The sequence below is a fragment of the Acanthopagrus latus genome, chromosome 9 (assembly GCF_904848185.1).
Source record: "Acanthopagrus latus isolate v.2019 chromosome 9, fAcaLat1.1, whole genome shotgun sequence".
Lineage (NCBI taxonomy): Eukaryota > Metazoa > Chordata > Actinopteri > Spariformes > Sparidae > Acanthopagrus > Acanthopagrus latus.
The window spans coordinates 15616023-15643745 of NC_051047.1; the positions used below are offsets into that span (position 1 = coordinate 15616023).

General features: G+C 43.3%; 2 protein-coding genes across 5 annotated transcripts in view; both read right to left on the reverse strand.

The window, feature by feature from the left end:
* The window catches only part of b3galt1b (UDP-Gal:betaGlcNAc beta 1,3-galactosyltransferase, polypeptide 1b), a 55804-nt gene extending 46014 nt beyond the window's left edge, over positions 1 to 9790 (reverse strand). The window contains exon 1 of the mRNA XM_037108637.1: positions 9594 to 9790. The gene's annotated coding sequence lies outside the window, so the exon portion shown is untranslated. The remainder of the gene's footprint in view (positions 1 to 9593) is intronic.
* A 3919-nt stretch (positions 9791 to 13709) lies between these two features.
* The window catches only part of xirp2b (xin actin binding repeat containing 2b), a 45394-nt gene continuing 31380 nt past the window's right edge, over positions 13710 to 27723 (reverse strand). For 3 of the 4 annotated variants that reach the window (XM_037108656.1, XM_037108655.1, XM_037108657.1), the window contains 7 exons: positions 27270 to 27398; positions 26609 to 26698; positions 26327 to 26384; positions 26147 to 26238; positions 15170 to 24539; positions 14265 to 14395; positions 13710 to 13842 (listed from right to left, as the gene is read on the reverse strand). In XM_037108656.1, coding sequence (XP_036964551.1) covers positions 14304 to 14395; positions 15170 to 24539; positions 26147 to 26238; positions 26327 to 26384; positions 26609 to 26698; positions 27270 to 27398 — 9831 coding nt within the window. In that variant the 3' untranslated portion in view covers positions 13710 to 13842; positions 14265 to 14303. The remainder of the gene's footprint in view (positions 13843 to 14264; positions 14396 to 15169; positions 24540 to 26146; positions 26239 to 26326; positions 26385 to 26608; positions 26699 to 27269; positions 27399 to 27723) is intronic. The other variant, XM_037108658.1, reaches the window with a different exon arrangement.

Here is a 27723-nt window from a genome sequence, read left to right on the forward strand (position 1 = left end):
GACTGATAAAGACTATGAAGCCGTTCAGCTGTCTGAGACAGACGGCCAGCTAGAGAGCATATATGCTAAAGGATTATGAAACAGCTCCATTATGGTAGACTACTGAGTATCTCACTTTACCGGCTCGGCTGGAAAAATGCTTGAGCAAATTCTGTGAGCCCAATATAGCGGTGGATGCAGAATGGGAAATCATTAACACTGATTGAATGACTACTCGCTGTGAAAATATTAGTATTTGTATGGTATCATTTTCCCTCGAGGGCATTCATCAAAAATGTTTTTCATGTATTCTACAGAAATCGTTTTCTGTGGCTAAGCTTTTTTTGGCCAAGGTTCCCCTGTGGAAAGAGAAAACTAACAAAAAAGAAGAAAATTGTTGTTGTTACTGCATACAGTAAATACAAGTAGCTGCTCTAGCTTGTGATATGAACTTCTAGCTTTGCTCTTGAATTTGCATCATTCAGGTTGTGAATTTTCAACCAACATGCAGATGTGACTGATAGAAGGTGCCATTGTGCCTTTTTAAAAAGTGCAATATGGAAGATTTTAGTAGAAAAACAACTGTAAAAAGTAAACTGAAATTATGAACAGAATGTGAAGAAATAATAGCTTTGGCATTATGACATCTATGTACTGTGTAATAATAATAATAATAATAATACATTTAATTTGTAAAGCACTTTAGATTTAAACAAATCTCAAAGTGCTACTCAAGTGACATGCTGTCCCCTATTTGTTTTTAGTATGAATATGACAGATGGCTGATTCTAACATATTGCACCTCTGAGGTTAAACTTTAACTTGCCGTTTATACGTCTGGCGACAGTGTCATTGGACAGAGGGATAGTCTTTAGTTTTGCAGCGCTTGCATCATCCAGCACGACAGAGACCATGTCTACTGCTGCAGGCAGTATCAGCTCCTCTGCGATGGTGTGGGGTTTCTTGCACTGAGCAATTTGGTGCGCTACCTTATATGATGCCAACAGTGCTTGCTGGTTAACTGACGTACCAGTCACAAAACGGGATGATTGCTGGCAATATTCGGAGCGTTTTCCCTGAAAAACTCAAGCGGTTTGTCGGCATGATTGGGATGTACTGTGTTTAAGTGACGCCTTAATTTATTCGGCTTCATGCTGTCCGCTGCCAACATTTTAAGACACAATAAACATACCGGTCTTTCCTCGTCCCCGACTGTAGTTACAGTGAAGCCAAGCGCTACATACGTTCTGTCATATTTCCTTGTCTTGGGTTTTGAGTGACTTTCCTTTGTCTCATTATCTTCCTCTCTGACGGCCTTTCTTTTCATCCCTGTAAAATATTTTTCCATGTTCCCTCAGTTTGTTTACATCTCTTACCGCCGGCTCTGTTAAAAAACACCATAGAGCTAATAGTGCGCACAATGAGAGCGCCACTGCCACCTACTTTCTGGATGTGCAATTACACTTTAATTGAATACAACAGGAGCAAGCACTCGCGCTCCCTCAGGCATTACACGGCGCCCCCCCAGGGGGGCGCGCCCCACTATTTGAGAAGGACTGGGTTAAAGCAACAGCACCCTTACAAAATCTGTGTGCCTCCCTGCAGTAAAGCAAAATAATAGAGGAAAGCGTCTTCATCTGTACCTTCATATCTTTAGCTAGCAAATCGAGAAAACGATTTAGCTGGTCTGCACTGTATTATGAAGATAAACACCACGTTATATTCCACAAAGGAGTCAAACATCCTACAAAACATTGTCCTGTCTGTTCAAATCCACATAAATGGATCTGTAAATGCTGATCCACTCTTCTTGAAGAACAAACAATGCCTTCTGTACACTTCAGTTGAAATTGTATGAGGCACGATGCTGGTTCACATCAGGAGCAGCGTCAGTGCCGAAGCTGCTCTGCTGTATGAGGGTCATGGCTCCTGCAGAACTTGTCCAGGGCCCTTTTTGTCACGGCAATAAAAAATGGTTTGATCGGCCGCTCACTGGGGAAATCAAGTCAAACTTCAACAGGCCCCAGTTCAGACTCATTCCTCTAATAAGGTGACTAGAAACCAATCATGGGCTGCAATTGTTCCTCAGTGCCTCACAGTAAAATGTGTTTCTTCAGTCCCACTGTACAGGAAAACAGATGGAACAGAGATGAATGCTTCTCACCACCCTGTGTAATCAGGATGTTTTTTCACACTTATTCATGAACAAATCTGTCAAAAATTGCGGCACGCTAAACGAGACAACACAGAAATACTGCATGCATGAATATGGACCGAACGAAACTGCCAATATTACTGGTAAACAAGCCAATAATTCATTCAGGAGGGAATGAAATGAAATACATTCACTTTTGTTGAGTCCAGGATTGTGTTGAAAATTGCGTCGGTTTTAATCAAATCTGTGAATTGTTTATGAAAGTTCTCACTGTTGATTAGGAAGAATCTCATTTATGAAAAGGAACAGAAAAAGTAGTTGAGAGGCTGCTCCAGAGTCTTGTTAAAATTTGAACACAAAGAGTAATTACAGGATGTGCGGGGGAGGATCATAAATCCGGAAACACATTTGGATGCTTGCACACTAACAAGACAGTAAGAAGCAGGTGAATGCTATATGTGATAAAGGGGCCACAAATTATATTAATTAGAAATACAATTGCAGTCCAGAGGACCATGAAAACATTTCAGTTTAATAATTAGTTATGAAAGAGGCTATAGCTGGGGTGCATTTCTTTGCTTCTGTCCTGTTTTAATTAGCATGTTGTTATGTCGAGAATTCTCAGAACAAGCTAACCTTTCTGTGAGAATATGGAGCAGAGGGGTCCAAAACTCTGAGACCATATTGAAAATCTCATGTACACCCAAAAATAATCAGGAATTCTAAGGAATCGGATAGAAAACCAAAAAGTCAGAAGTCAAATTTATATTCTAAGCAAAGAGGGGCTTTCTCAGCCTCAAATCATGGCTAGAGTGAAGGTTTCTAATGGAGCGGTGCATGGAACTGGATCAGCTGTATTCGCAGCACGGTCAGGCAGACCCAAAGTGACCACGCAATCAGAAGATCAATACATCAAGCTCGGTTCCCTGAGAGCTGGAAAAGCAACTTCAACACAGATACTGAATTTTCTAAATAAGCAACACAAGACTCAAATCAACTTAAGTACTGTCAAAAGAGGGCCGTCTTGTAGCGGTCTCCCCTTTGACTGAGGAAGTTCAGGTGCTGGTTCGGATCCAGTTGCATTGGAAAGCTGCTTCCAGAGCAGCACCAACATTTTGCTGATCAAGGAGAGATAAGCAGGATAGTGAGACTAAGACCAAGAGGTCCTAACTGCCATGGGTTTTCCTCTACTTACATCTGATGTCAGCTCCATTTAACAATTATCAGACCACTTGAAGACTGAGATCTTTTAAAGGAGTACGCCACCCCCAGGTGAAATTGAGTCACTCCCCGCAGTCCCTAGAGTTGGATGAGTGAGCCAAAGCGTTTTTTAGCCGACCCAGCCATTGTCCTAATCTAGAAACGCCGCGGTTAGCTTTAGCTTAGCGTAGTCGCTGTAATCCGGAGTGTCCAGCTAGCATGTTGTTGCAAAAGTGAATCAAATAACTCAAGATTTTTTTAAATTATTTCTCGTGACCTATACATTCATATCGAGTACACGTATAAATGCAAATTAACACGAAGGGATTTACTAGACCAATTTATATCTGGAACTATTTGCGGCCACAACACAGGCAAAGCACCGCTACCACACGCAAAGACCTGAAACCTGAGACCAGCACCTGAAAACCCTCAACTTCCGTCAATACACCGACAGCACACAGCACCACAACTTCCAGTGTTACCTGCATGTAGTTGCAGTAAGAGAAGAAGTTGTTGCAGTAAGGTTGTTACGTTAGTAGTTTGAAGTTAGTTTCACATCTACTGAGGAAAAATGGTTATTTGCTGTGTGAAGGGCTGCGATAACAAGCAGAGGACATACACGAACATAATGTTTCACAGAATTCCAAAACCAGTGGAACGAAGAAATCTTTGGCTTGCTGTCCTCGACATTCCTGCAACAACACCAGTGGATAAAATCAATCAATATCGTGTTTGCGATGAGCATTTTAAACTGGAGGACTACGAAGAGAAAATGCAGTATGCTACGAGAAAGATGCTGCTACATCTGAAGGATACGGCCGTCCCATCCATTTTCAGTACAGAGGCAGAACAGAGTTCATCATCCATGCCTGTAAGTAACGTTATAATTTTTACCCTTCCTTGGTGTTTGTTTTACTGGACAGAACAGCAGCTTCAGAAAGCAAAAATGAAAATGTTTTGTCACTGGTAAGCATGTTTAATCGAGTCCTGTGAATAGAAAGTGGGATGGAGGCTATAATTGCCTGGGGTTCTTCAAAAACACAGAAAACATCAGCTTTAATGCCAACACATAATTTGAGGCAAAATGGGTCTATTCATAACATCTGAACCATATCTGGTTATTTTCCCGAGAGGAGAAGAGAGAAGCTCTCCTCAGTGTATGAGCGAGGAGTATATGGCAAGAGACATTCCAAGATTTATTCCTATATCTGGATAGGATCAAAACCTGCGTCTATACATATACACAATTCCTTTACCGTTGCACCTTTGCCCTTCATTGATCCCTCTTCACATCATTCTCACCGCTCCTTTTATTACCTTCCCTCTTCTCTCTCAATCCTGTGCATGCTCTGTCTCCCTTCCACCCACCCACACACACACACACACACACACACACACAAACCCTCTTTCTACTTGGCCTCATTTTTACCCCCAGATCAGCCAAACCCCACAACCTCCAACTGGGATCGTCCCCTGTTTCACATTCCTCCAGCTCACTATCTGATAATCAATGCGAGCAAGTACTCTGCACGTCTCTGAGAACTGATAATGCTGCCCCTACACCCTGCTAATTACCCTTTTACTCAATATATGTAGAACAGTCTAATAGTATAGCACATGAGGTCTGCGAATGACGACTGGTGATATAAACAGTTTTTGAATTTTGAAAATCGAATAACTGTTGTAAAGTCTTTATTCGAGCTAATATTACACAGCTAATGCCTCTCGGTGTTGAGGATTTGCTGCTCTCTGTTGTCTTATCTGGCAGAAAATGGGATACTTTGGGGTTTTCGGATTGTTTGTCTCACAAATAAGCATCTGAAGATGCATTTTGGGATTTAAGAAATGGTAATAAGCAATTTACACAATATCCCAACAATGAATAGACAAAACAGCAGATTATAAAAATAATCGCTACTCTACTTGCAGTCAGAGCCACAAGGTGAGAACACAGTCTACACAAGCTCAGAAAACCTTCAACCGATGGAGCATATTCTCAGTGTATAAACAATATGAATCATGATGTCCCGATGGGAAAAAGCCTCAGTTAAACATTAACACTTATTCATATGCTCCAGTACAACTCCTTGCACACTTGGAGGATAGGATATAACACCACAACCTGGGCAATGCTGCGATCTGATATGAAATGATCAGAAATACACTGTAATAATTGTAGAGGAGGAGAATATACTAAAAAGGCAAAAGGTAATGTAGGTATTATGAACAGTGTCTTGGTATTAAAAGGGTTTTATAGACATCTGAGATGAGAGAGTGTAGCAGAAACAGTCTGAACATCCACAAGGACAGGAAGCACTTCCCCATCAGTAACGCACCAGACACAATCACAGTAATGATGCCTGAGGGTCAATAACACATCACAAGCGATCATATCCAAAACATTATCCAACGGAAATATCCATTCTTGGATGCACAAGCTGCTGCCTTTGCCAAAACAAACATCTCGTGGTTTCTTCTGCTCCCTCCCCAGTTAAACTTCAACAGGGTGAATTATTCAAACAAACACCAGTTTCACGGGAAAAACATGCAGTAAAGTTGCACGGTCGCATAGAAACAGTTCTAAAAAATGCATGAAATTTACGTAAAATCCAGCAGGAGCTGCACTCAACAAATCAACTTTACTGCCAGGGCATCTCTCACAGGCTTTATGGATGTCTCCTTCACTCTCCTCTGTAATTTTTTTGGTACTTTTTAGAGTTGATTAGAGTGATGAATCTTTTGAGCATGTCGAGTTAATTCATTCAGCGGTTTCTTTGCATTGCTCCATTTAACCTGAGGAGAGGTCTTATCAGACAAAAACCCAATCGCCAGAATTAATATTGCATATATACGTCTCAGCAAAACCATATGCAGCAACTTCATATTCCTAAGGTACTATTTGATGTTGTGACTCCGCTGTGCTCATGACCTGGTCATAGGTTTAGGCACAAAAAACCCTTGGTTATGGTGAGGAAAAGATCATGGTTTGATCGGACATGGACGGAAATGTCCCGAGGTCTCGTTAAAAATCACACAGTTCACTTACATGCACAATGAAATTTAAAATGCATAACATTAGTTAGGTATTGTATTTTCAATATTATATTATATTTTGTGCAGTTGTATAAAGAGGTGGTTGGATGGGTCACAAAGAGGACATTTTACGACCAAGTCTCTATAATAATTTGAATATTCGAAAGTGATGTGAGTAGTAGTTTTCCTAAACCTAACCAACTAGCTTTTGTGCCTTAACCTAATCAAACTGCAACCAATTCACAAAGTGAGAAGCAGTCCAAAATGTTATCATATTACAGATACAGAATGTGAAATATTTGGGAACAAGCTTTACTTTACAAGTCTAACTCGACACTGCATATATATTTTTACATACTTGACCTCCACATGCAAAACTGATGGTAGAGGAGTAAGTAGAGCATCATAGTTCAAAGGTTAGGTTACTGACCAGAAGCCCTAAACAGACAAACCAAACACTAACTCACACTTTATGGCAGCCATTGTAGTTACAAAATACATGTGGTCAGATGAGGTTTATTTAGTTGGTTGGAATCTGCAACCTCAACACTAGATGCCACTAAATCCTACAAACTGGTCCTTTATATTTGCATTTGAAGTCTTGTTCATCGGTGTCTGAAGAACTCCGGTCATATCTTGAGAGGATAGACTAGTCTAAACACAGACTTTACTTAGGTGGACATCCCAGGTTTCGTACGTGCATCTTGTTGTTGCTACATTATTCTGTATCACGTTGGTTTTGGTAGTTTGAATAGTTGAATAATTAACTCCATGTGAAAATGGTATCGGGGTGACAAAAACCGAAACAGCAGCAAATAAGCAACTTTATACAACTACAACTCCAGCTGACAGAGGAAGTCCACACAGCAGACTTGTACTGGGGAGGGAAACAGAAACACGTGTGCATTAAGGTAATTAAAGCAACACTCTTCACAGGCAAACCTCTAAAGGAATTCTCCAAAAACATCTCATCTCAAAGGTCTCATCTATCACAGGTTGCCTCCTGTTAGCTACGGTGCTTGACTTTGCTTTAAGGGACAAGCAAAACAAAGTTCCAGCATATTTCATCTTGGCTGTTTCTCGTGAATTCCTGCTATAATGATTCAGTGCAAGGCTGCCAGAAGTCTGCATTATGTGTGTGTGTGCGTGTGTGAGGGAGGAGACAATAAGTTTTATCAAAGTCGTTGACATTCGTGTACTGGCCCTCTGCCTGTTCTCAAATAGGTCAGGAGGTGCTACACATTTCTCCATAAAGAATGTGTTGAGCTCTTAGAGGAGAGAAGGAGCTGGCAGAAATATTGCAAAACACGAAGCTGCGCACATGTCAGCCTATTATTAGCGTGCATCTGCCCAGGCTGGGAGAGCCAAATCTGTGCTATTGTCTTGACTTGATGCGACGTCCATCGTATAGACCCAAACAGACAGGATGCACTGTGTGACACCAGCGAAGAAGAACGTCAAATTTCAAACTTTTCCTCCCTCATGTGCCTCAGGCGACAGTCACCTACTGTAAAACAAACGCTAAACACACTGACACAATCTGTATACATGCTGCCTGTAAGCCTGGTGTAACGAGAGGAGCAACACTGACTAAGCAAAGACACAGTGCACTTAAAACCGTGGATTAAGGCTTCAGACTCCCCAGACTAATTACACCTTGCAGGAATGTGATTAGCGGGAGCAGTCGCAGTAAGCAGGGCACAGACGCAGACATGGAGGAGTTGGAGTACGAGCACGAGCTCCGCAGCCGAACAAAATCAACAAAAAGATGCTTCTAGATAACACAACGCAGGCACGTCTGGCACGGAACGCTAAGCCTACTTAACTGTACCGGCCGATGGACATGTAATAGAAACCATCATGTGGCTGAATGAGAGAGTGCGCATTAGCATTTGATCCAGATAATGATCTAAAATGTCCCAGTAATGGCAGCGAAGAAGAAACACAGCTCCTCCAGAGAGAGACACAGAGAGAGAAGGAGATCTCGCTCACTCTTTGACTTTGAACTTCTATTCTGATCATTCTTCATCACACTGTCGCCACATTAGTAATTAAAGGGACGTCTCGGAAGAATGGACGGAGCGAGAGGATGATAATAAAGTTGTGTATCACAAAAGGGAGGAAAGTTAAAGGAGCAGTGCATCAGAAATTTGAATCAGAAGAGAAAGGTCTCTTAAACTAAATAAACACACTCTCTTTGCTTCCATAACTGAATAAACAAAGTGACCCTAAACAACAGCACAGTCACAGGCTGTTTGACTTTGTGTATATGTGGCGGACCCTGCCACCATTCTAGCTTCACACAGTGTTCTGGGGCTTATTTTGCTCTGAGAGCAGCTTGTTTATACAGTTACAGAACAAATAAATATTTTAGAGTTTACATTATTACCTCAGTGATATTTGTAAATATTAAAATTGTGCGTGCACCTTTAAGGATGATAAAAATGTGCTTCTATGACTAATCAAAACTTCAATAGGCTACACAGAACATTGCCAGAGATTTGTCACTTTTAATTATTTGTATCAGGGTCTGACACACTAAGCATCATTATTTATTGACTTAATATAAATATTAGTTATGATAATAGAAACATACATGTGACTGGCAGCTATTCAATTTTGTATCCATGACTCAAGTGAAATGCTATCTTTTTAAATCAAAGACCAACCCTCTGCAGAAACGTCGCGTTAAAATAAATAAATAAATAAATAAATAAATAAATACAAAGACAACATGCATCTGTTTAAAGTTTGATAAGCCACCATATGTAACTCTGCACCCTCCTCCTCCTCCTCCTCCTCCTGGACATCCTACGCATTTCTAAGTGCAGAGGTGTCGGTGGCCCTTAGTAGTCAAGCAGGACTGAGATCAGCATGTACTCTGAAAAGGAGATTGAGCCAGAAGTAGCTGCATCACCGGAGACTCAGACGGGTTTAACTGCAGCAGGACAGGAAGCAGGGATCACAGCCCCACAGTAAACCCGGGACACCCGAGCGGCTGCGGACGAGCGTACGGAAACCAGGAAGGACAGATTTAAATCTGCGGGTACACGAGTCTACAAACACTGCAGAAATTCTCTTTTGTTTTTGTTTTTTTTGTTGTTTTTCTAAAAAAAAAAAAAAAAAAAAAAAAAGTATAAGCATCACATCGCACAGAGAGAGACAGAGACGCCGCATTGCACACACCAACGTCGGGCAGAGAGGACATCGTCGCTGAGCCTACCTCTGTCAGTGTCTCCATCCCACTCACACTTGTGGTCCTGATGATACGCTGCCGCTTCGCTCCAGCATCCTTAAAGCACTGTTATTTCCACCAGGAGGGGGAAACATGATGGCAGTGCTGCTTGGGCTGACGCACCGCCTGACGAGCTGGGGCCGGCCAATCAGAGCGCAATCCGATTTACTCCCGACCAATCAGCGCAAAAAGGGAGGATAAAGGAGGCGTGCACGCGGATGGTAGTAGCAAGCTAGATTGACGCTGTGAGAGAATTTCCAGTTCACGCCTGCAAACACACTGAGCTCCTGTACTGCCCCAGCATCCACACATGAAGCCGTTGTTTGATGTTCTTTGTATTTTTTTTTTTTTTTTAAATGTTAATTCACACTACAGTGTATTTTGAGAGCATCTCCACCAGGAATAGATTCAGGATTTCAAAGGTTGAGATGAGGTGCTGAAAGTCTTATTTTCAATCAGGAACATTTCAAAGACTATTAGTTAAGATACGAATTAGAAAAGGAAATATGAAGAACACATCTGCAAAGTGAAAAAAAAGAAAATGGCAATTTAGTTGTGCCAAAACCTTTTCCCATGGAGGGGCCAAAACTAATGGTGGGCCACAGCACAAAAAGCATTAATGAAAACTGAAGAAAAGAGTGCCTGCATCATAAATATGAGATAAATGTAGGCTTTTATCTCAATTTTGACTTTAGTTATGAATTTATATTTTATTATTGTGTTTTATAATCTCATAATTTCAACATTTTATCTCGTAATTTTGTTTTTTTTAATCTCATGAATATGACTTTAATTTTTATTGTTTGATATTTTTTGTCCAATCATTTTGACTTTTATTTCACAATTAAGACTTTTCATGGGAATATTTTGCATTTAAGGAATAACTTTTTTCACCAAGCATGTTTCCTATTCACTCAAGATAAACTCAACCTTGTGTCAGGCCAACTTTATGTCCCAGAGCATGGAGGACCTCTTAAAGGGTGTAGACATATCCCCCAACTATTAATAGACTCAAGATGAACTATAATGCTAATTTGTAATAAAGAAAAACAAAAGAGTGGAAACAATACATAAAAAATAAATATGATGAAAACTTTGTTAAAGAGCCCTGCGATAGACTGGCGACCTGTCCAGGGTGTCCCCTGCCTTCGCCCTAAGTCAGCTGGGATAGGCTCCAGCCCCCCCGCGACCCTGCAGAGGATTAAGCGGCGTACATATAATGTGTACAGATGATGGATGGATGGATGGACTTTGTTAAAGATCGAAAAAATATATAGTTAATCCTTAAGATTACAGAGCCTTTGAAGGCCTAGAAAAATCTCTCTATTAATAGATTTGAGATTTCAAAATTTGATACTGTGCTAAAAAGCTAATTTTGATTAAAAAAAAGTAAGCATAGATAGTAATTTGCAAAAAAAAAAAAAAAGAAAAAAAAGTCACAAATTAAGGATATTAGATTAAGGTAATGAATTGCTAAGAATGTACAGTATGTTGGCCCAGTATTCAAAAATGAGTATGTAGGCCACATACTTTAGGTCACGAGGGCAAACACTCTGCATAAAAACCTGTTTAAGCATCCCTTCTAGCCTATCCAGAGCCTGAACTTTCTTTTAATACACCTTGTCTCATGTTAGGACACCTAAATAAAAGTATTGCAGTTTTATGGTGGTCAAAGGCAGCAGCCAGTGTGCTGAGCTTGTGCACGTCCACACTGAGGGTCACTAAGAGGATGAGTAACCACATTTGGTCACAAGCTTATTTTAGACATGCTGTAAAATTCATCTAAGACATGCGCTGAATCATCTGCTGCTGTACCATACTGCATGTAGTTCACACTGTCCATCATCTGCCTTCCTTTAAAATATTCATCATCCATTTCCTTCACTGCATGGACATGGTTTCCTAGTCTACCTGTGGTTTGAGATCCAGTAGGAGGATATCTTCTAAAGGAGATTATAGTGACGGTGTGACAGAGATCTGCTGACCTGCCCCCGTCTCCTGTAGGCTGCATCAACCTGACACACGCCTGACAAGCTCAGTACTTCCTCTTTATGTTTGAGGCCCACATTTCACTTTCAAACAGACACATGAGACAGTTAAATTCAATGTTTTATTGCCCTTAGATCAGCAATAAAGTAAGTGAACCAGCCTGACGGCATGACAGAATCAGGAATTGTCTTGTACAAAGCAAGGTATAATCGTCTAAGCTAAAAAATAAAGTTCTTCATTCAAAAATATTTGTCGTTCAAAATAGGATACAAATGTCCAAAACAAACATGATTATCACCAGTTCGCCTGTTTATATTATATACTTTCAATATTATAAATAAACGCATCCCAAGATGCGTCTATTTCGTAGTCTGCACACCAGGTGCTAAAAAAAGGCAAATGAAAAAAAAAAATGTTGATATGTTGAAAGATAAAAGCCCTGATAAAGTAATACAACAGCAGAGTCCATAGACTGAAACTATTTCCATGAACTGATTGCAAAAAACAGAAAGTGAATTGTACAATAAACTGATTGATTTTAGAATAAAACAAAAGGGATGAAAGAGACACTGTGCCAGATTATATTTGAAAATGACACATTTTTTCCAGGAGCAGTGAGGGTTATAAGGTTTGGACCAAACCTGATTAAACTTATGAGTTATCCATTATCAATTCCCCCCAGATATATAGATCAAAACCAACATTAAGATTGATTTGCAGCCGCAGCTCAATGTAAGAGTTTGTGGTAATTCACATGTATTGATCAATTTATTGGCCGTATGTAAGTGTATTGTAGCGGGACATAAAAAGTTAGCCTTTCCCTGTCTCTCTCTGTTGTCTAAACAAACTTGTGATTGATTTGTCTGAGTTGTTTAATGCTGCTTGACTGTGGTGTCCGCTAACAAGCTAAGGACCGGTTATTAGCACAACATCGGAGTTCAACAGAGCCCCCCCCAGAGTGATGCTGTTGTAGTCATGATGTGTTTAAAGGAGTTTATTGTAGGATATGGCCAGAATTCAAACATGGACCCCAGAATATCATGAGAGTTCAACTGCTGCTCTTTGCCAGCTATCATTGGCTGTCGCTAGCTACTGTTAGCTATTTAGCTCGTGGCTCAGAAGGTAGGTGGTAGTATTCTTCCGTTTAGTAAGAAATATAGAAGTAAGTGTATTTCATTTATTAATCTATTTTCTTTATTTATTACACTGACAGCCGGCAGACAGGCTATCACCTTTTGGCGGTACAAAGCGGTATGAGACAGGACAGGCCAGGGCTAGCTGGATAGCATGCTAACGTCAGTACAAATCTCTACAACAAACGTTTTTGACATGAACTTAACATGTTATTCCTTCACACTACAGTAAAATTCTGGCCATATCTTACAAATTGTTCCTTTAACTACAAGGTGGATGACAAATTAAAACCGATCATCACAGCTTTGGTTTGATCTTGTGCTAGTGTGATCGTGAACGTCAGAAAAAACTAAGCAAAATTAAAAGCAATGAATGCAAACCTACACATGGAACAAGACGGTCAGTTCTAGGCACACGAGCTTCACGTCTACATCCGCTTTACACACTTTTTTTTTTCACGTCTATCTCTCTAGTACCTGCTAACTTCCTTACAGTTAATCATAGCTACAACCTGCTTTTCCACTTCCATTTACGAGAATAAACACAAGTTTCCTTTCATATCCTTACTTTTCACGTTCCCTATTAAATCACTTGACTGCGCAACCTTCATCCAAACACTTCCTTCACTGTGCCAACAGGACAGTTCTCTCCTAGCTTCTTACATACCATTCCTTCTGTTTTCGCTCTCTCTCTGTTTTTTATTTGACTAATCTGTAGTTCGGTGACGTGATTTCAAAGGACACTTTTGGGAACAGCCTTTCTGTGCTGGTGTATGGGTGACTTGGGGGAGTTGTCTGGAGGGGGCCACTGTGGCTTAGATAGCTGGATGTCTTCCTCTAATTTAAAAGCTTTCTTCGGGGGATCCGTCTGCGGGGGCCAAACGACGGATATTTTGTTGGAGTGTGGTTTGCTTTCATCGCACGTTTTTTCAACTGAACTTAGGCTGCTCATGGAATATCTATATTCAAGCTTTTCATCTGAGGGGATAGGTCCACCACTTCCTGTGGGAGGATTCTGCCCAAGTCCATTATCGTAGCTCCCTTTGGACTTGAGGAGTTGTTTGTAATGTGGAGGACAGTAAAAATGTCCGTGGAGAGAGACGTAATTCCCAAGGCTGCAAGAGAGAAGAGTATTCCTTATTTCTGTCAGATAACGGTTAACTCATTTCTTTATTTTTTGTTTACTTCCGCCAAGGAGAGTATGTTTTCATGTCCATTTGTAGGTCCAAATGGGACCTACAAATTTTCTCGCTTTCTATAACTGTAACTGTGACATTAATTGTGAGGGCGTTTTAAGATGTTTTCAACAATTTTTGAGGCAGTAATCTTGGTGAAAAAATGTGTTGTATTTAGGTTTCTAGTAACACAGAGCACTCAAGTTTAATATTGGATTATTAAATATTGGATTGAATATTGGTCCATGGCGGAGGTATGCGCTCTACTGAGAGCCTTTCTCTTAAGTCATGTTCTCATCTAAGCATGGCAGTGTTCAACGGTGCGTACGGTGAGTGTCTGTTTGAATGAAAGCCATATTTACCTCAATTTGTTTCTGCAGTGTTCACAGCAGAAACAGGATTTATGGTACTTTTTTTTGTCCACTATCAGAGCATCCATCGGATAAGCTCTCCTCCGACACACCGTGCACAGCTCCGACTTCGGAACACGAGCCTGTTAAAAGGAGATAAAATGCAAATGATTTGATTATTTTTTTTGTAATTTTCCCCAGGTGAGCAGAACCTCCTTTGGGCTGCCTCACAATGCACAATCTTTTTTCTCCCATTTTGTTATCGTGTTGAATCTCGTCAGAACACTGTAGCAAAATAGATTACGTTTTTATTGCACAACTTGTTACATGCTCATTAATTTGGCGTTTAAATAACACGTTTATCACAGTCGTGAGAGCAGATGATTCAGTGTATGGTTTCATCAGTATTCTGTTTTATTCTCTCGTCTACCTACACACACACACACACACACACACACACACACACTCAAGCATGCATCTCTCAGCTGCACTTTGTTTGTGAGCACTACAGATGAGCTCCTCGGTTGGTGTATACTGTAATTTCCCTGCTGGAAAGGTACATTGCATGCTGGCTTTATTTTGGTTGGCTAATGGACAGCCTCTTGACAATATAGCATGGCTGCTGTGCTTATCACGACCAGTTAGGTTTGGAATGACATCATCCTTATTACAGGCGACTTGTAAAAAAAAAACAAAAAAAAAACAAAACCTGCCTGCTGATTAATACAGCTGAGTGTTTTACTTTGTCTTTTCATTGCACAGAGATCTGGATTTCTAGGTCAAAATGCTAGCATGGCTGTAGTCTCATTTGTTATTCTTGTTATGAAAATGCAATTCATTCAATGCATAAATCAAAAATGCTGCATCCATCCACAGTCCATGCCGTTAGTTTCTGTTGTTTCAAGCGAGGTCTTTACCAGACACAATCTCCGTCTGATGTGACACGACTTGTGACGTCGTCTCCTCAGACACGGTGTAGCCGAGGCTCTTGAAGACCGTCTCGCTCTCCGACCACGTTTTGTGGAAATTGCTCAGCAACTTGTCGGTGGCGTCGGCGTCGTAGGTCTCTGTTCGGCGCGCTGCTAATGCGGCTTTTCTTTTCACCGCGTCAGCATAGGAAAAAGGAGCCGGGTGGGCCGACGCGCTCTCAGAGTGCTCGGTGACGACCGTCCTTGTTCCAGTGACCTTGTTACCAAACTCATCAACATTTGAGAAATGTTCTGTGGATGACTGGGTTTCAGAGAAGGCTGGGGGTTCTGCTGGCACAGTTTCCGCCTCATATTTCTGCAGAGGGAGGGGGGTGCTCCTCCGCGAGCCTCTCCTTGTCTCTTGAGGACTTTCCCGCTTTGAAGTGTCTGCTCTTGTTTCAGTCAGGCTTGACACAAGCTCCTCCTGATCCTTTTTCTCCTCACTGAATGGGGAACTTTGCTCACCCACTTCAAAAACATTTTTAATAGCCTGGATGTCAAAAGTTGGCATTTCCTGTTCCAGGATGTCTGCTTTCTCTTTGTCACAGTCTGCGCTCTCAGTGTCATCATGAAGCCACTCCGAGAGCGCGATAAGCTCTTTTCTCAAATACAGTTTCTCTTCTGGTGATTCGAATTTGTTTACAAGGCCCGACAAGTCTGCCTTGGGAAGCACATCCTTTTCTTTGTTCTTATATTCTTGCTCACACTCCTCCATGTCTGGGCCCAGTCGTTCTGGGATGGCAATGGGCTCCTTACGCACATAGGTCTTATTGATTTCAGCCTTGTGAGCCTCTTCAAAAAACTCTCTCTTCTCTCTGACAGATACAGATGACGGCTCTGAAATATCTGCCGCTTCAACGAGATCTGGGTCATTTAGACTCCAAGGCATGCAGGTCTCTGGCTCACTTTGTATTTCTGAAGTGCGTGCTTGATCTTCTACATATTCCTCCCTGGACAAAATCTTTCTTGTTTCAGTCGATGTCCCGGAGGCCTCCGCGAGTTGTGACTCGATTTTAATTTGCCGATGGAATGAAGCAGGCGACTCCACAATCTCCGATTTCTTCTCTGAGATTTGCTGGGGAAGCAGCGGCGGCGGGGTGACGCCACGCGAGAGCTTGGCTGTCGTGTCTTTGAGCCGAGCCAGATTCTCGGCTCTGTCAAAAGTTGGAGAGGGTGTGATTCTCGTGAGGCGTGATGTCGGGGTGTCGCACCTGCGTGGCGGCGGGGTGGGAGGCGTGGGCGGCCTGTGCAGAAGGGTGGGTGAAGGGGTGACTCTCTGGGGCGAGTCGGTTCGCCGCGTGGATTCGATGGTGATGAACGTCGGCGAGGGGGAACGCATCCTGAGCGACGGCGAGGGAGCGCGGAGGTCGACAGACTTGCACTGACTCACGTCTTCTCTCCTTCTCTCGTGGGACGTCTTCTTCCTCATTTGGTTCTCGATTTTGGCAGAACCAATGCTGATCTTGGATATTCTCGTCGTTGCCCCGTCAGAGAGGGATTTCTCAGACACTGGCTCGCACTCGTGCTTCTCCACTGTCTCATTATCCTCAAGATGCGTCAGTGTCGGCTCTGCTGCCTTGCTCACATGTGAGAGGATTTCAGGATTGTCTTGAGCATCACTTTCTGCAACAGATCTCCGCACTTCGCATTTTCTTTCCACACTCATCAGCCAATCTGGATCTGTGCCGAGCAGGGTCTTTACAGATTTAGAACCGGTCTTTTCTGTAACTCGTCGCATCTCTGTGACGTGAGAGATGAATTCTTGGACCTCCTGCCTCTGAGATTCCTCCCTTCTCCCTGTTGTGGACTTTACTAGTTCAATTTGTTCTGACTCGCCTGTCAGCGTAATTGGGACATCCCCACTCTCTTCTGGTGGTTCTTCTGCGCTCTGCTGCGTCACTGTCACTCCTTTCTTCTTCTGAGATCCCTTCACATTCTTTTGAACCGCTTTCTGTTGCTGGGAAACGTGCTCGTCTTTGCCGTCTGTGGTAATGACTTCTCTCTCGACTTGCTCTTCTTTTACACTTTTGTGAATCTGGGCAGTCGCTTCCTGAGTTTGGGGGGATCTCTCAGGCGTCGCTGTCTTGGTTTCTGTAACTTCTCTCTTTGATTCTGGGGAAGGCTCTTTGCCCTGGACTGCCTGTGCAGCCCCTTTAGACTTTTTGGACCTCTTTTTCTTCTTTGTTGGAGCCGGAGGTTCTGGCTGGCTGTCAGTTATGCTAACAGTAGCAGCAGGCGGAGAGGCCAGAGCAGAAGAGGCAGTAACACTCTTAATCCCCTGCTTTAACTCTGTCTTTACTTCTTTAGATTCACAGATCACTTTCACCTCAGCAGCCTCCTTGACTTCCACCTTGACTTCCACACTTTCACTTTCACTGGACCTCTTTGTCTCTACATGCTTTTCTTGCTTATTGTTCTTTTTCACCTTTTGGTTTTGTTTGCCTGTTTTTCCATTTGTGTTAGCAGCTGCCTTTTCTGTTTGCATTGTCTGATCGGAAACCTTTTCCTGGCTCTTGGGAGGAGAATGATCTGTTTTCTTCTTGTTGCCACGCTGGGGTGATCTGGACTCCTTTGCATCCTTCCCTGAGGTGACATTTAATTCGGACTCTTTATGATCTTTTGTCTTCTTGTTCTCAGATTGGGCTTCGTTTTGATCTTCAGATTTGCTGGAGGCCTTTGTTGCCTGATTTTTAGAATCTCTCTTTCTGTCAGGCGACAGATCTTCTGGTTTTGCTACGACACTGACAGAGGCCTGGACTTCGTTAGCCGTGACTGCCTGAGCCGACTGCGTGGACGAAACAGTAACTGTTTTCTGTGAAGTCGTGTGCATCTGCTGTCTAACAGACGACACAGATGAGGTCTTCTGAACAGAGACAACCTTAGAAGACTGCTGTTGAGCAGAAGTTATAATCATTGAATCTGTGAAATTAGCGCTGACATTGCTCTGGGTGGTGTTTGAGACCACATGTTTGGATAATTCACTTGATCGGGAGTCTGAATGAACGTTCGTTGCCATCATTTCAGCTGTGTTGTTACTTGACTGCTGCTCGTCTTTGTTGGAAAGCATTTCAAGAGCAGCGGTGACTGAGTCATGTATGTGAGTGGGTGTTGGAGTGGTTGGAGGTGTGTATTCCTCCTTCAGCTTCCTGTACCTTCCCTCTGCTTTTATTAATGGTGTGTTAAATTTACTCACCGGGCCTCTCATGGCAGGTGGAGGAGAGGGTGGAGGGGTGAATTTCACAGGGATGTAAACTTTCTTTAGTGGTTGCGGTGACGCCGGTGGTGGAGGGATCTCAAGCGAGACAGTTTTTGATGTATGCGATGTTGTTTTCGATGAGCTTTGGCTCACTGATACCACCTTCTGTGATGTAACCTCCACGTGTTGCTGTGTTTTGCTGATTTCCACTTTGGCCTCCAGCTTCGGGACCGGATGGAGAGCGGGACCTTTCACTTTCTTAACCGTCATCTTTTTGGCTTTTGCCGGATGAACTGCCTGCGCTGGCATGCTCTCTAATTCCTGTTGAGATGGTGGAGGCGGGAGGAAGTCCTGCTCGCCGGCGAGAGGTGGCGGTGGAGGAGGAAGGTGATCGATGTCAGAATCAAGAGGGAGAGGAGGAGGAGGAGGAGGAGGAGGAAGGTCAGTGTCTACTACTGGGAGAGGTGGGGGTGGAGGAGGCAGATCAGGCTCTGGCACGTGTGGCTTGAGAGTATAAGCATCTGTTTCTACTTTGGTTTTGTTTACTTTTATCATTCCCTTCGGGCTCGACTTCAGATTACGAAACTGTGTCTTTAGCGTTTTGATGCCGTGGTTTTGGGTGATCGTTTTATGCTCCACCACAGTTGTTGACTGCTGTGCCGACTCCTCCACAGAACTCGTCTTTGTTGTAACTGTTTCGGTTTCTTTAGACGTGGAGTGATTTTCATTTGAGGTTTCACTAGAATTAGCAGTTTTTATCTTCTGTATGTTCCTCTGCGCATCAACATTCAGGTTTCTAACTGGAGGACTCTGCTTGACTCGAACTCTTCGGTAAGCTCCGAGTCTGACTTTGGGAGTTTGACGCTGCGCTGTCTCCATCAAACACTTAATCTTGCCTTTCACATCTCCCTTGATCACTTCTTCTTTCTCCAGCTGGGCTTGCTCCTGTGACTCATATAATGACTTGATTGACATCTTGACATCACCCTTTACCTCGCCCTCAAGGCTTGGGCTCCTCTGCATCCTCGGTGACGGTGGAGGCTCCATTAAGAGCTGAATCGTTCCTCTGACGTCTCCCTGAACATCTGTTTCCTGTTGACACTTTTTCCTCTCGCTGGATGCATCTTGGAGACTCTGCATCGTTATGCGAATATCACCCCTCACTATTTCTTCCTTTTCCACTTCCCTCACCGCTTTCTTTGCCAGCTCCAGAGACTTCAGCGTGGCCTTCACATCCCCAGGAACTAAATCCTCGACAGTGGTTTCGGCTCTGGATGTTGCTGACTTCTCAAGAGATCTCAGCGCCCCTTTGATATTTCCTGGTATGATATCTGGCTTCTCCACCTCCTTGTAGCGTTTCTGAGCCCTCTCCAGGCACCGCAGGGCTTTCGGGATGTTGCCTTTCACCACCTCCTCTTTCTCTACGACGACCGTCTGATTCGCTGATTCAGACAGCGAACTCAAAGCAGCTCTTAAATCACCTTTGACTATCTCCTCCTTTTGGAGTCCCTCCAACGAGACGGTCGGCTCCGACATGAAAACTTTCACCGTCTTGTGAACATCCCCAGGTATAACGTCCTCCACTGTACGCTCAACCTGTGTTTGACTGCGAGAAAGGATGAGCTTTGTGCCCTTGATGTCGCCTCCGACAACCGTTTCTTTCGCCACTGTGTCTGCTAGAGTCTCATCAGAATCCAAATGGAGTTGTTTAAGATAGTCGAGGGAGCCAGATTCGATGCATGTGGAGTAGAAGTTGACGTTTCCTTTCTCAGTGGCGTCCACCTTTATCCTCACTGCCTGATCTGACTTGTCTGAGCTGGACAGCTTTTGAAGAGCGCTCCTTATATCCCCTCTTACGATGTCCTCCTTTTCAACGTTCACGTTCTCGTGCTGATTGAGGAGCGAGTATATCGTCATCTGCACGTCACCTTTCTCGTCCTCCTGGATGAGTATTCCATGTTTTCTCGACTGGTCCGCATTGAAAAGGTTGTTTATAGCTTCCCGGATGTCGCCTCGTAATATTTCCTCCCTTTCGACACTGCTGTCTCTCTCTTGGTTGAACAGCTGATGCACTGTTGAAGTGATATTACCCTTCTCCTCTGAATCTATAACTACCTGACGCTCCTGTCTCTCCTGTCTGTTCAGTAGGTTCATCATAACAGTCTGCAGATCTCCCCTGATGACTTCCTCTCGCTGAATCTCCGGAGCCTGCTTATTCATTAGCTGGTATTTTGCCATCCTGACATCGCCTATTTCATCAGCCTCAATGAGCACTCCCTTCGACTTCACCATTTTCTGACTATAAAGTTCCTCGAGAGTTCCCTTGACGCTCTTTCCCAGGATTTCTGTCTTCTCCGCCTTTGTCTCGTTAAAGTTGTCAAATGGCGTCGTCTCAAAGAGCCACGTTGTCGTCTTTACATCCGCGTTGGAGATCTCGTCCTCCTGAGTGGCGGCGCGATGACCTTCATCCTCGTCTACCTCTTTAAGTTGATCGAGAGGATTTTTCTCAAAGAGCCACACTGAGTGTTTAACGTCTCCCTTCGCAACATCCTCCTTCTTAACTGTTTCAATCAGATTCTCAGAGCTCATGCTTCTTATTTTGTCAATGGACTGGGTTTCAAAGCGCCATTTGGCAGTCCTCACGTCACCTTTCTGTATTTCGCTCACATTGACCGTCCTAACAGAATCCTGCGACAGGGCGTCAGACTCAAAACGGTCTTTGTTCATCCTCACATTGCCACCCTGAATATCATCCACAGTCCTTATCAAAGCCTTCTTTTCCTCAGCGATCCTGTCGAGAGGCTGTGTCTCGAATTTCCACTTGGCTGAGGTGACATCTCCCTTTTGCACATCCTGCTGTGTGACAGATTTAATTATATACACCTCATCCGTGTCCCTTATGGCGTCAAGGGGCTTGGTTTCAAACAACCACCGGGTTCCGATGACATCTCCACGTGATACTTCCTCGCTCGTGACAGTGGTGACCTCGTGGTAAAGACCCTCTTTGTCCTGGATGGCGTAAAGGGGCTGATTTTCGAACATCATGGTGTAATTTCTCACGTCCCCTTTCTCATCTTCATCCCGGACAATGGTTCGCATTTTCATCAGCTCAGAGTCCGTCTCCTGAATTTTATCCATGGAGTAGTTCTCGAAAATGAAACGGCCTTTGTGCACATCTCCTCCTTGCACATCGTTCACGGTGCGGCTGCTCATAGATTCCTCCGCGCTATCGTGGATTGTGTCTATGGACTGGTTTTCAAACATCCATCTGCAGTTCACCACGTTTCCTTTTTGTATATCCTCAGTCTGAACCCTCTTGAGCTTTTGCATCACCTCCTCAGACGTTGAAGTCATGATATCGCATGTCTGGTTCTCAAAAATGTACTTCATCCCTGACACGTCACCAGATGCGATGTCTATCTCGGTGACACGCTTGAAAGAGCCCGTCTCCTCTCCAGTGAGGTTCTCCAGATTCTCTGTCTCAAAGAGAAAACAAGCCGTTCTCACATCTTTTCCGCTGATGTCCTGTTGATTCACAGTGCACGCTTTCAGATGGGTCCCGGTCTCATCGTGGATGGTGTCAAGTGCCTGCGTCTCAAACAGCCATGTGCAGGTTTTGACGTCTCCTCTTTGCATTTCCTCAGATTCGTTTTCACCCTTTAACTCCGCTCTTTCATACAGGACGTCCATTGGTTTTGTCTCAAAGAGCCACTTGCAGGTTTTCACGTCACCCTTCATGACCTCGATATTTTGATTCGTCTCCACAACTTCTTCGTCTTCCATGTTGCTGAAGTACTTAATGCCATCGAGAGGCTGTGTTTCAAACAGCCACTTTGCAGTTTTAACGTCACCAGACTCTATTTCCTGTTTGGATATGCCTTTGATAATTTGGTATTTATCAATGCTTTCATCAAATTGGTCGATGGGTCGCGTTTCAAACATCCACTTGCATGTTGTAACGTCTCCTTTCACGACCTCCTCTCGGCGCACCGTTTTCACCTCATGGAAGTGCCCAGAGCGGTCTCGCATGGCGTACAGAGGGGTCGACTCAAACAGGTTTTTGTTTGATATCACAGAGCCAGATGTTACTCCCTCGATGGTGATCTTTTGAGATTCATCGATCCTGTTTAATTCTGTGCTCTCAAAGATTTGCTTGTAGTTCGAGACGTCCACTTTATCAATTTCTTCCAGGTCGATCGTCCTGAGGATGTCCTTCTTTTCCTCTCTGATCTGCTCCAGGGGTTGGCTCTCAAATCGCCATTTCTGATGACGCACATCACCCCTCTCCTCATTAAGTGCTGCTGTTTTTTTCAGCTTGCCCACCTCTGCGAGCTCTTTCAGCTCCTCCGCTGGATTTGTTTCAAAATAATGTCTGGCTGATCTCACATTACCTGCAATAATTTCCTCCTTTGTCACCGAGAGACTGTTTGACTCATCTTTTAACGTATCCATAGGCTGCGTCTCAAACACCCAGCAGTTCTTGCGAACATCTGCCCGGCAGGTTGTGCCATCCTCCTGCGTGAGGTCGTCGTGAACATTCACAGTGCGGGTAACCTCTTTCTTCCCCTCTCTTATGTGCTCAAGAGGCTGACTCTCAAAGCGCCACTTTTGGTGTCTGACATCACCTTTCACCTCGTCGTTCACTGCTGCCTTTTGAAGTTTTCCAACCTCGGGGCCGGTCTTCCTCTCTACACGAGGGCTGCTTTCAAAAAAGTGTCTGGCAGATCTGACATTGCCCCCGATGATTTCTTCAAGAGAGTGGGGTCTCGCATTGGAGTCATCCTTCAGAGAGTCCATTGGCTGGGTTTCAAACACCAAGCAGTGCTTGCGCACATCAGCCCCGATGATCTCTTGATTCTCCAGTTTGGAGCTTTCCCACTCGTTCAGAGAGTTTATGGTCTTTATCTCAAACAGCCACCTGCCCCAGTCGCCTTTACTGCTGTCCTCCATTGAAAGGCTGCACACAAGTCTCAGAGGTGTAGGCTCCCTGTTTGTCATGTCCAAGGGTTGGGTATCGAAAAGCCAACGTGAAGCGATGGAGCTCTCCAATTCAGTTTCAATCTTACGCACAGACTTAATCTCCAGCATTTGGCTCGACTGTCCCATAATGATGCATTTAAACTGAGTGTCAAAAGTGGTTGTAACAGTTTTCACCTCGCCATTAATCTCCTCTAGCACTGACCTCAAACTCAGCAAGTGGCTCTCATCAATGGTCTCAGTGTGCCCGAGGCTTTCCATATACTTGTTGTCAATCATGTAAATGGTGGCATTTCCATCCTCCTCTGTGAACACAATCTCTTTTGTTAAGTCCTCCTCTTTGTGCATTTTATTCAGAGTGTCCATCGACTGGGTTTCAAACAACCACGCTGCAGCGCGGACGTCTCCTTTATCAAATTTGTTGAATTTGTTTTTGTATTCCGTCGAGCTGATGTTGTGTGAGCTCAGCTCATCCATCGGCTTGGTCTCAAACATCCAAGCTGTGCGTCTCACATCTTTCCCGAGAATGATTTCCTGTTCCGTTATTTTGTTTGTTTCGTCTTCCTCATCAGGAACCTCATCTTTAATGGAGTCCAGTGCCTTATTTTCAAACATCCAACGCTTCGACTGCACGTCCCCGGGGAGAATCTCTTCCCATTCCCCGTACTCCTCATCATTGATATTAATGGGGCTACCATCATCATCCTCATACATATACTCTTGGCTCTGGTACTGGTTGTTCTCAGTTTCGGTGTAATCACTGTAGAACTCCTTCTCGATATTCTTACGAACCTCGGGATGAATGTGCTTGTAGAGACGCTTCAGCTCATTCATGCTCTTCTGCTTGAAGTAAGTGTCCCTGTTGACTGGGTATTTGGAAGGGTTCACTGGCTCTGGAGGCTCAGGTGAGTAGTTGCATGCTGGGATATTTTGACTGTCTGATGACATTTGTAGTAAATCTGGAGGTGGGGGTGGAAGGTAGTCAGAATCATCAGCCGGTGGGGGTGGAAAGTCCTCATAATCCATCAGTGCAGCCAGCGTGTCTTCTGTTGCCTCGGTAGTGTTCACTTCATAGGCCTCATTAGCCACTGTGTTGTTTTGTGTCACTTTTGAGGACCACTTAGCTCGATTGATGTCACGTTCAATCTTTTTGAAGAACAAAAACGACATTTGTGGGTAAATAAATCAATCAATCACATTACTCCATTATTATATGCGCATTACACTTCTTTTTACTTGTCATAACACAACGTTAACCTTACAAAGCAGTCAGATGGTTTATGCTACTGTATGGATAAGTGGCTTTCTTATTATGTTCTTTGCAGCCACAAATCAATAAATCATTAGGATGAGTTAAAGTCATAATCCTTAAGATTTTCATGGAGTCAGACGCTTTCGTTGATGGTGTTCATGGCTTGCATTATCTAAGCAGTGCAAATCCCATGTATTGACATTCTGCTATTATATCTCTATAAAGAAATGTCACTGTTTGTGGTGTGGTGAAGCAATTCCAACACTTTGATTCAAAGTGCCTTCTCCCACTGTTTACTGTTCTCTCTTCTGCTGCTGCATCAGAGCTGTGTTAATTTACTGCTAATGCAAATTACAGTTAACACTGGAAATACATGATGACATATGGGGGATGGCTTTCACCATGAAGGAGCCATAAGAAATGCAGTTTATTCCTCATGGAGCTCAGCACTGACAATACAACAGTAATTTTCTGTGTTTTTGGATCAGATCCCAGTTCCAATTGTTTTTGACGGGTTTCTTTGTTAAAATGACGTGAGCTTGGCAGCACTGTAACGAAATATACCCAGCCCAGTCGCTTTAATCTGTGTACAAATTGCACAACTACGGGGTAGACCGATTATCAAGCCCTGGCTGATTATTGGGGCCAATATTCAGCATTTTCCGATTGTCTGGTATCTGTGATTTTCAGATTGCCAATAGAATAAACTAATTTAGAAATATGCTACTTTGGGTCTGATGCAACATCCTTTCACACAATGTCCAGCCCACAACACTATCTGATTGGTAACACCTGACAACTAATAGCCTTTTAACAGTGAATGATCTGAATCAGTAACGTAACTAGTAACTAAATGTATCATGAAGAAATGTGTCAGAGTGGAAGTATAAAGTAGCAGAAAAATGGAAATACTTAGGATACAATACTTGAGTATATTATCTTAGGTTAATTCCAAACTTGGTTTTTCAAAATTTTGACACAGTTGGCAACTGTAACATCTTTATCCGGTGAATACTACTTACACTAATATTGTTTCTAAGTCTACTTAGAAATCGCTTCTACAGCCCTGAAAGTGCCTCCTTGGTCCATTTTAAGATGGTACTGTATTGCTTTTGCTAGTTCAACTAAGCACCCACAGTATCATTTACAGCCATTTCACCTCCCCAGTGACCTCCCCAGGAAACTTGTGGATCAATTAAAGGGAAGGATTGGATTAATCACCTGCATGCAAGTTGGCCGTATTTGTACAAAATGGGTTGAAAAACCCACCTGTCCATCAATTGTAGAAGAAGGCACTCAAGGAGTATTTGCTGTAGTATTTAACCACACTCACAATTGAATCAACCAGGATTGAAATCTTAAGGATTACAACTTTAACAATTAACCTGTATTTATCTTATCAAATTAAACCTAATACAGTTTTAACTATCCTAAATTAAACATCCCTTTCTTTCATAGTTTCAGTACTTTTGTCCAGCTCATGTTAAACATAGATGCTTACCCTCACTGGTTTTTGTGGAGCAGCCTCCTCTATTGTTCTTTCAAAGCGATCCCTCAGTTCTTTTGTAGTGTACCTGGGAAACTCCTCCTCTTCTAAAAGTCGGAGCAAACAGAAGTACAAAGGCAGGCCTCAGTGTCGGTGTGCATGGGAGAGAATATAAATATGTGAACAACGTCTTACCTGTTTCATTCTGATGGTTTTCAAAACTCGATTCCAGGTTACTGTTGTTGTATGACATCTATGTGTTTGAAAATGAGAAACAGCAGAAAAATATTAATACAATAGAAATACAGGCATTAATCTAATGTTTTCAATCTCAGTCCAGTCTGACAGAGACTATTACACAAACATTTAATACACAGATCTGACTGATTGCAATCAGTTGTGGCTTTTACTCAACAGGCCAATTAAAGCCTCGTCCCACTGCCTGCAGGAACACAGCCTTCAGAAAATGTTCAGTACCGTTGCTTCTTGGTTGAAATGTAGCTGCTGACTGCCTGGGAGGACCTGCCTGCTGCTGCTCGACACCGTCACCTCTGAGTTTGACATTTCCTGTGAAGATGAAGACAGTGGTTGCCGAGCACAGTGAGAAATTTGCGCCTGCCACGCGTGCAGACAGACGACTCTCTCTGTCTTTTTCCAACTCTTCTCACAGCCACAGATGTGAACTGATTCCACTACAATTTACTCCACCAGCCAAAGCTTAATGGCACACAACTGAACACCATGCAGAGAAGACGTTGGACCAGATTGCTCGCCGCAGTTTGAAATGACTAATCACAGATGGAGGGCTCACTCACACCGCACTGATGCAAAGACATTCTCTTCCATGGCTTTGTTAAGTTTAAACTGAATTCAGCTGCAATATAAGCGTTGAATAAGCACCCTGGAGGTTTTCATGAAAGATGTTAGAAGTGTCAAGCAACTTCTCGAACCTAAACCCACACACTTCTCTCTGGTATTGGTGTACTAAGTGTTAAATTTCGGCATTAACGTTCACACATTTACTTGCAAAGCTCCTCGTGCAGCGAAGCAGGTGGAAAGCTAAATGTGAGGCGGTCATATGACCACGGTCACCGCTCTCATGCTCTTGGCCTGTACAGCCGTGCTCCACATTGTGTACCTGCACAGTTCTGTGATGAACATGGAACTGGGTTACATTGTGTGAGGTTGCAGCTTCCTGGGTCTCAAATTGTCTCCTCACACTGGCAAGTCCCCCAGGCAGGGAACAGACCTCCGACTCCTCCATGACCTAATGAAGCAGGAAATATCATCAGCTGCCTCCACTTCTACATGACCTGAAATCAAACTGAAGCTTAATAGGGCCATTCTTTTCTGGCGTGCGTGCAAGTGCAGGCCGCTGTCGAGCACGTCGCAATCGCTGCTATGTGCGGTTTGTTTTCTCTCTCTGCAGACATGCAAACTTGCATGGTTTGATGTTTATGTTATCATTTAAAATTCACATAAGGAATTGGGAGAGCACTTTCAAAGCAAAGCCAGGTTGTGTTAAATAATTTCTGCAGCCTTTCCCTCTGTATTCTGCCCTGCGCAGAGAGGTTCATGTTTCCCCTCTATTT